This window comes from Lactuca virosa, chromosome 5 (assembly GCF_052849685.1).
Source record: "Lactuca virosa cultivar CGN04683 chromosome 5, Lactuca_virosa_CGN04683_v6, whole genome shotgun sequence".
In the NCBI taxonomy this organism is placed as follows: domain Eukaryota; kingdom Viridiplantae; phylum Streptophyta; class Magnoliopsida; order Asterales; family Asteraceae; genus Lactuca; species Lactuca virosa.
This window is the reverse complement of record NC_136430.1, coordinates 409,293,148-409,302,081: the sequence shown is the minus strand read 5'-3', so window position 1 is coordinate 409,302,081 and position 8,934 is coordinate 409,293,148. Positions and strand designations below refer to the sequence as shown.

The 8,934-nt window shown below is 35.1% G+C and overlaps 1 protein-coding gene across 1 annotated transcript; it reads right to left on the bottom strand.

Moving 5' to 3' along the window:
• Positions 1 to 4,405: 4,405 nt before the first annotated feature.
• Positions 4,406 to 5,655, bottom strand: LOC145116501 (fe(2+) transport protein 1-like). Its single transcript, XM_079052841.1, has 3 exons — positions 5,032 to 5,655; positions 4,806 to 4,955; positions 4,406 to 4,711 (listed from the first exon to the last, which is right to left on the bottom strand). Exons 1-3 carry the CDS (start codon positions 5,626 to 5,628, stop codon positions 4,406 to 4,408), a joined length of 1,053 nt encoding a protein of 350 aa, XP_078908967.1. The 5' UTR covers positions 5,629 to 5,655.
• Between the last annotated feature and the right edge of the window lie 3,279 nt (positions 5,656 to 8,934).

Here is an 8,934-nt window from a genome sequence, read left to right as displayed (position 1 = left end):
TTAACTCGGAAGGTCCCTACTGTTTGTTTTTGTTACACGCTTGGTTCCTACAGTTTGTTTTTGTTGCGCGCTTGATCCTTATCTGACCTAAAAAGACTATTATTTAAATAGGAAAAAATAGTAAGGTAGGTAAGGTAAGGTGAGGTGGTGGGGTTAGGAGTGTGTTTATTTAAATAAATTAAAAAATCAAGGGCAAAATAGTTTTTTTAGGTAAGACATGGACCAAGCGCGTATAAAAAACAAACAGTAGGAACCTTCCGAGTTAAAAAATTAAGTTAGGGACCAAACGTGCAAATTACCCTAAACCATAGGGACCATTCGTGTAATTTACTCTATAAATAAACAATGATATTGTTCTTATGTATTTTTGCAAATACAGTATTTATAACTCCAATATCAAAACTGAAAACAGTTCCCTGATTGAAAAGTGTAACCATTAACAAAGTATGAATGTTAGAGCCTACAAATTCCTACAACGATCGAAGGAACATGAACCCTATATAACAGTTTCATCCCTCTTTCTCCTTTGTTTCTTCATCCTTGTAACCCTCTAGCCGAAATTGCACAAACATCACCGGATAACATAACAACATGATCAACCAGTGATGAACCGTGAACCCGTATAGATCAATACTTCGACTAACAACCGCGATAAACACCGAATTTGTAACCCATAAATCAATCGAGGGTTTAATGATCCGAGTGATTGCGATAATGTCAATCCAAACACAAATCGAGAATATCAACACAACAACCGATTTTTCGGGGACATAAAGGAAGACGTAAATGACTCTCATAGCCGTGAATCGCAGGGTCCATTTCATAGCGGATCCGGGAAAAAAGGGGGCGATTGCGACTTTGAGCTTTTGGGGATCAGAAAAGAAGATGATGAAGTGGAGGGCGATGATGATGAAGGCGCAAATGTATCTGCCGGAATTGTTGAAACTGTTTGTGTATTGCTCATGAGTCGAGTAGAAGAAGGATGAGAGGCCGGCGATGGCGGCGACAGTGGAGATAGTTGACCAGAATTTAGTGGAGGAGAGGAGGAATTTCTCTGCGATTGATTGGTAATGGAGGAAAGTGTTCGTCATTGATGACTGATTAGTGTGTGTGCTGAGTTTGGAGGTTTGAGGTTAAATATGAAGGTACGAGACTGAATAACTCTGTGACTCAAACTGTGAGTCAACTGTGAGGTATGGACGGATTCCGTTAGTCAGCACCCAATGTGAAGGTATGACTGAATAACTTTACTCCATATAGATTTTCCAAGACCTTATTGAGGATTTATTTATTTATTTTGGAAAGAATTAATTTATAATTAGTTAATCAGAATTAAGGGGGTGTTTGGGATTGCTTTTAAACATAAAAAGTCATTTTTGTAGAAAGACTTTTTGTAAAAGAAGCTTTTTAAAAAGTGTTGGAATTAGCAAAATGACTTTTAGTTTACATGTAAAATCATAAAAAGTCAGGTTTTTTGTGACTTTTTGAAACTCCTAATTTTACTCTATGCAAAAAGTCATTTTAAAAAGAACTTTTCTATTACCCAAATATTTTTTTGACTTTTTGAAAAAGTTAAAAGTCAAAAGTCATTCTAAAAGCTATCCCAAACACCCCTAAGACTTTTCTTTTACATAAGTTGTGTCGCTACAACCAATTTATCTAAAACTTTTTTTTTCTTATTTTTGTCTTCTAAAATAAAGAAGCTAAAATTTATGGGAAGTTTTTTCTAGTGGAAATATATAAAGCTTCTTTGGTCGTTGATTTTAAAATAAAAACATTAAAAAGATCGGTTTATATTGAATTTTATTACGAACCAACTCTTTTATATCTAAAAGTCAAGACAAAATTGCAAGAATGGTCTCTGTGGTATGTCAAAACTAGCAACTTTGGTCCAAAATGGGTTTGGCTCGCAAGGATGGTCCAATAGTTTTGTTTTGTTGCGAGTTTAGTCCAAAAATTTTATAACTTTTTATAATGACGGATTTGCCCTTGGTATTTTCCCTTTTTCAATTTTTTTATTACAGAAATCAAAAAAAGAAAAAGAAAAAAAATATCTCTGTCTCTCTCTGTCTCTCTCTCTCTCTCTCTCTCTCTTATCTCCAACTCGTCTATCTCCCTCGTTTCGCACTTCTCCGACGAAGAGAGCCACCACAGTCGACTGTGGCAGCTCCTCCGGCTCCCCTGTCGTGACCCACCACCATCCAACATCCCAAATCCAAATCCACAATAGGTGTTCTTTGTTCTTGATTTTGGATCGGAAATAAAACCCAAATCCAAAAGTTGAAGGTAGGTACGTTCTTGGTTTCAAATTTGAAACGAAGATGAAAAAGGATAGATCTGAAACAAAATCCACACACAAAACCTTACCTGAAACGAAAACCAACCATCGATTCGAAGAGAAAAGAAAACCTACCATTGATTTTGGATCTGAAATACATCACTACACTTGTTGCCTCCATTTTTTCTTTCCTGCCGGCGAGAATAAAGAGAAAGGAAGCTGGTGGTCGGAGGGAGTAGCAGCATTTGGTGGCCGGAACTCACAACAACAGCGGTGGCAGCAAGCTGTTTGGGTGGCAGAGCGACGAGAGGAGCTGGGTTTCCTCCTTAGCGGTGCAGTATGACTGGAGAGAGGTGACGAGGGTGGTGAGGTCATGTACGGTGGTGAGAGGTGGCGTTGAGCGATTGGGACGGGCGAAACAAGGCTGGCAGTCGACGAGCTCACATCCGTCTCCTTCTCTCGTCATCGTTGCAGATTCAAAGGGGGAGGGGGTGGATGGAGAAAGTCGGGAAAGGCAGTGGCGGTGATGTGATAGCGAAGAGGTGGTGGATGTTCACGATGGTCACCACAGCAACACCACCGGTGTCAAAACCACTGGTGCTCCATTCTTTGTTTGTGAAATAGGGACAAAAGGAAGAAAGGAGAGAGGGGGAGAGAGAGAGAGAGAGAGAGAGAGAGAGAGAGATTTTATTTTTGTTTTATTTTTAATTGTTTTTTAATTGTTATAATAAAAGAAAAATAGAAAATAAAATAATAATGGGCAAATCCGTCATTATAAAAAAGTTCATAGGAAATTGGACTAAACTCGCAACAAAATGAAACTATTGGACCATCCTTACGAGCCAAACTCATTTTGGACCAAAGTTGCTAGTTTTGACATACCACAGGGACCATTCTTACAATTTTGTCAAAAGTCAAAAAAAGATGCTAAAAAGTCAAATAAATATGATAAAATAGTCATTTGCATTTAATTATTCTTAAATAGTTGGTTAGTTTCTTTATAAAGTTACCATATTTGATCAATCTTCTAAAAATCATACCAAACATCAAATCCGATGTTGTACTGATTCGAATATTTAACTTATACAACCAATGACAGGTCGAAAACAAATGATGTCATAATTATCTCCTGATAAATATAAAATTTTTAAAAAAATACAAAAGATATTTTCACTATATAAGTATACGAAATCTTCACAAAAATCACAAATTTTTGAAAAAGAAATAACGATTAAATCCAAAAGAAAAAATTAAAACAAAAAGTCCCGATTATTTAATATATTGATCAAATTGACAAAAAAAATTTTATTTTTCTTTTAACAGGAAATGACATATTATCGTGTAAAATCAAATAATCAGGACTTTTCTATTCAAAATAATTTTGTGAGAGACTTTATCGTTAATTTTTACCAAAATATTAAGACTTTTATAAAGATTTCTCATTTAATATATGGCCCGGATAATTAAATAAACGATTTTTTAGCGTTCACGAACATCATGTCGGATGTAAACCATGGTTGTCAAAATCACGATCCTTATCGTAGGATCGTACGATCCTATGATCCTAGGTATGAAAAACGATCCGGATCGTAAAAAGATCGTATTTGAGGTAGGATCGCAGGTAGGATCGTAAGTAGGATCGTAGGATCGAGATCCGATCCGATCCTACCTCCCTTGATTTTTTTTTTGTCAATGAGTTTTTTACCACTTTATGTCTTTTACCCTTACCAATTTAGCATTTATCATTTTGTGTTGCGACTTATGACTAATATTTTGAAGTTTTTATAACTTTTGAACGAAAAATTAAATGTTTGAACTATTTTTAATGATTAAAAATTAAAAATTAAAATTATATTTTATTTTGTGGGATCTTAGGATCCCGATCCCGATCTTCCAAACCCAAAAACGATCCTACGTAGGATCCCGATCTTGACAACCTTGATGTAAACACAACATCATAATTTTATTTTATTATATTATTATTACTTGGTGGCGTCATCATTTTCAATATAAGGGCAAAATAGTAAAATTAATCAATCTTTTTCAAATAAATGCGTTAATAATCCCCTAGGTACACAATCCTAACCCAAAAATCTTAAACAAACAAATTAAGGAAGGCAAAATTATTTATGCCCAAATTGCCATCACCGACATGCCTCCAGCACCAAGAAAAACTGCAACAAAAGAAATTGCTTGAAGCTTCATATCTTCTTGAAGCTTTTTCCCCATGAAATCCGCCGCCAACAGATCCACCAAAGCCATATAATTCAACAGCCCTGCCGACAATGCATCTAGTATTCCGACCACCATCAGGGCTGCCGGACTATTTTCACGATACACATTCGACAACCCAATTCCAAGTGCTATCCCAAATGGAGTCGTCACCGAGAAGAAAAACACCATCATTGCCTTCATTTTCATCTCATACTCCGCCTACACTCATTATATAAAACAAATGAATCCAAATTCCAAAATTTTGATTTTTGTTTGAATTTTAAAGTAAATAAAAGCCATGCACACTGATCACCTGAAGAATGCAACCACCGAGACCCATTCCTTCAAAGAACTGATGGAAGCATAGCGCAGCCACTAGAGGTCTTATGGTGCATAAATTATCCGATGCACCCATGGATAGTCCGATCACAACTGAGTGTACAACTATTCCTAACTCTAGAACCTGCATTAATTATCATATGAATGTAATTACTCGTTAGTAAATTTAGGTAATTAAGGAATATTCCGGTGAAATGTACCTGAGCAACCACCCTGTATCTCCTCAATTGTGACGCCGGAGAATCAAGCCCAGATGATCCATCGCCATGGAAATGATCACCGGAGATCTTCACTTCCAGTTTCTGTTTTGTTTTCTCGTGATACTTTTTGTAGCAACTCATTGCATACGAATCCACCATTAACGTGAATACAGCTGACAGCATTGCAATGAACGTTGTGAATGGGAACTTTCTCCATGGGTATTCGGGCAAGCATTCGGATGTCAAGCAATCAAACGAATCGGGTAAGACGTGCATGTATCCAGTTGCGAGAATTACTCCGGAAGCAAAGGCTTTAACCAATACGAAGAGCTTCTTGTCGGGTTGTAAAGCGGGTATGGCCCGTGAAAGCATGGGTAGGATCACACCCATCATACTTGCTACTAAAATTGCAGCAATGGCGATGACTTTAAGCTTTAAAGATCTGGTTTTGCTGTGGCATCGTCCGCCGGTGGCCTTCTGGCATTCTTCAGGGATGGTGTTGGGTGGTCCGGTGGTGGAGTTACCACCGTGAGATAGTGTTGCGAAGGTGGAGAGCAGGAGGAGAGGGAGGATGAGGCAGTATTGGAGTTTCGCCATAGATGATTAGATGAGATTGAGATTTTGTTGTTGATGATGATTGATGCATGATACGTGTGACTGTGTAAGGGAGATTTATAAGAGGGTTTTGAGGATGGTTATCGGGATTTAAGGAATAAAATTTGAAGGTGGATATGCGAAATGACTCGGTTGTCCTTGGAGGCGAGGGGGGTTGCTAGAAGTTAGTAAGGGTAAATTGGGAAAGAGATTGGAGAAAGGGTCTATATATGGAGGGCGTGTGGTAAGAGTAGTCCTACATTGGAAGGGTGTTGGAAAAATCATGCTTTTGGTAGGGTACTGTGATGACGTGGCACATGGTGGTGCTATGATTTGAACATATCATCATTATATATATGCTACTCCACACACATTCATTTCATATTAAATTTTAGTTATCGCTACAAAAGTGTCTTTACTCAAATGGTTTCTAGCAACGTAAACTTTTTGAACATGAAATCTATGCAAGGAGTGTGGTTAGAGGGACGGAGCCATAATTTTAGATTAAGGGGTGACAGAATAATGAAGATGCCACTTGCATCACGGTTGTTCATTTACTCTTACATATCATGTAAATGGCATATACACTAAAATACTTTAAATAAAAACATTGTGAAATAAATGTTGAAGTAATATAATATTTTCAATAGTAACATAAATGTTTGTTCTAGTTATTTTAGAACAAAATTTAATTTGTCTAATAATAAATAAATATTAACATTATTTGGTACGTGTTTATAAAAGTTAACATTTTTCACTGTTTTCATTATTTTGTACTAATCTAAGGTACTCTTATAATAATTTAAATAAGTAAATAAAACAAATAATCCTGAAAAAAAATATTAAAATTAATTATACATAAACACATATATCTTTATATTAGTAATTTAGTATTCCTTTTATTCATCATAAAAGTATAAGGTTTAAAAGTGAAAACAATAAATTTTAGACAATGACAACACATAGGTAAAAACTATAAAAATAAAGTTGTCCTAGTCTATAATCACACGTGTTCATAATACTTAAAGGATACTAGTATGAGATGCTTAAATAAATAGTGATGCACATATCAAGGAAAGAGAGATATAGAGAATGTGAGTTCGGAACGACAAAATACTCAGTGTACAGTGAGAGGCTAAGGGCTGCTGAGTGTGAGTTGGCGTCGACAAGACCTTGAGATGGCTCTGCCAAAAGAGCATGACAGTATTTCCGACGGACAACTAGAATGAACTCATCTACTAAAGTTGGAAAAGAAATTATACATATAGACTAAGGGGTTGTTTCGTATTAACTTAATGTGCTTAGTGTGTTAAGCACTTAATATAGACAATGATATATTTATGTTTCTTTTTTACTTATTCTAGCCGGAATGACTTAACATGCTTAGTAGGTTAAGCACCAAATGACTATTTTACGTAACCTTCCTCTTTACCCCTCTCATGTTAAAATGCATTGATATTGTGAAATTTGATTTTTGGAATGTAAGGGTAAAATCATTTAGTTTTATTTGGATGGTTTATTCCGTCTAGAAAAGAAACAAATACAACACTTTATCCACACAAACTTCATTAGCAATTTAGCCACTTGGCTGGATGGGATGAAACAACAAAGGAATAGAATGAACGGGTCAAGTTAATGTAATGAATAATTACATTCTATGATCATGTTTGGTTGCTTTGTAGAAATAAATAAATTTCCATATAAACTTTTGTTATCGTATAAAAAAATGTATGGTGTTAACTCTATAGTATACTTTTTTTAATCAAAACTAATAATTTTTCACAAAAATATAAAAATAATCATAAAATGTTATTACAATTACATAAATAAAAACAGGTTATCTTATAAGTTTTCATTCCACTATGGTACGATGCATGGAATGAAGAAAATAACACTCCACAAAGGGGAAGGAATCACATTCCCCTCAAGAACGTTTCATTTCATCTCATCAGGCAAAAACAAACAACTTCTTTCACTCTAATGGAATTAACCATCACATTCCCTCCCCAATTTCCTCAAACCAAACACTACCTAATTATTGATGCCTAACCACCATCATATCGAGGAGCCTACATAAAATCTACATGAGAATACAACCTAAAAGGAATTTGAAGAAATTTTCACTCACATGAAGGTGTGAACTCTTATCATCTTGTAGAAACATTTGAATTAGGTTGAAACTTAAGATAATAATACAAGGTTTATTACACACTACATAATTCATATGATAACATAAACATTTACAAGTTGAAAATTAATAATTAAGAACATCTAACTACCTCATTGTTGTAAATTCATCTTTATCAATCCTCCAAACATCTTCAAAAAGATCACGGATGATTGTAAAATGACTGCTCCCTAGAAGTCTTAAGTGCTTTGAGAAAGAAACATGTTATGCATTAAAAAGAAATTTAATAAGTTATTTTTTTGTAACAAGAAACGAAAAACTACTAAAATAAAAGGACATACAGTGACATGGGGTGCGTGCAATGTCCATTATGACACCCCTTCCAACCACAAGATGACCAGGATTAGTGCTCTAGACCTAATAGAAAAGTAAAGATAAAATTATTAATTTTGTAAAAGGAAGAAACAATTGATGTCTAAAATTATATAAATTACCACACACTCCCCCCCTTATGAAGCAAGCATTCCAAGTTATTTTTTGAAGATGGAGGATTTGATATATCCACATCATGTCTTACAAAGCGATAAACAAACCGGTTGCCTTGAGTGAAGTTTTCCGGTGTCAAGAACAATGGAGGGTACACAAGTACTTGAAAGTTGACTTTTCAAACTTTGTGACCCCACGTATATTTCTTCACAATCTGGAGATAGAAAAATATAGAAAAAGAAAAAACATATTCTTGTTTCTTTCTGACTTATTTTAGACAGAATGACTTGATGGGTCAAGCCAAAAAAAAACTACCTATTTGCACTTCTTTTTTTTCCTTTCAACTCTTTTCATCTTCAAATTGATAAATATTATTAAAATTAATGAATATTGTGAAATTTGTTTTTCGAAATCAAGGGTAGAATGGTCATTAGTCTCGTTCGAATAGTTTATTCGGTTCAGAAATGTGACAACCCGAAAATTTTATTCTTGTAAAAGTCAATCTTAGTCAACGAAAGTCAAAACATGTCAATTAAAGGTCAAATTTATTTCTTTAATTACCTTAAAATAGTTAGAGTAATAAGTTATAGATGAATGGACTTTGTATTCAGAGTGTAATGTGTTAAGGAGGACAATCCCTTAGGAACCGAGAACCTTTGCCTGAACCGAAAACCTCGCATGGACCGCAAACGAGG

What these genes read in the sequence shown, in the direction of transcription:
- LOC145116501 (XM_079052841.1), bottom strand. Translation starts at nt 5,628, where the DNA reads ATGGCGAAACTCCAATACTGCCTCATCCTCCCTCTCCTCCTGCTCTCC. An exon ending in GATACAGGGTGGTTGCTCAG is followed by an intron (nt 4,956 to 5,031) that starts GTACATTTCACC and finishes TAATTAATGCAG; the next exon opens with GTTCTAGAGTTAGGAATAGT. An exon ending in TCGGTGGTTGCATTCTTCAG is followed by an intron (nt 4,712 to 4,805) that starts GTGATCAGTGTG and finishes TAATGAGTGTAG; the next exon opens with GCGGAGTATGAGATGAAAAT.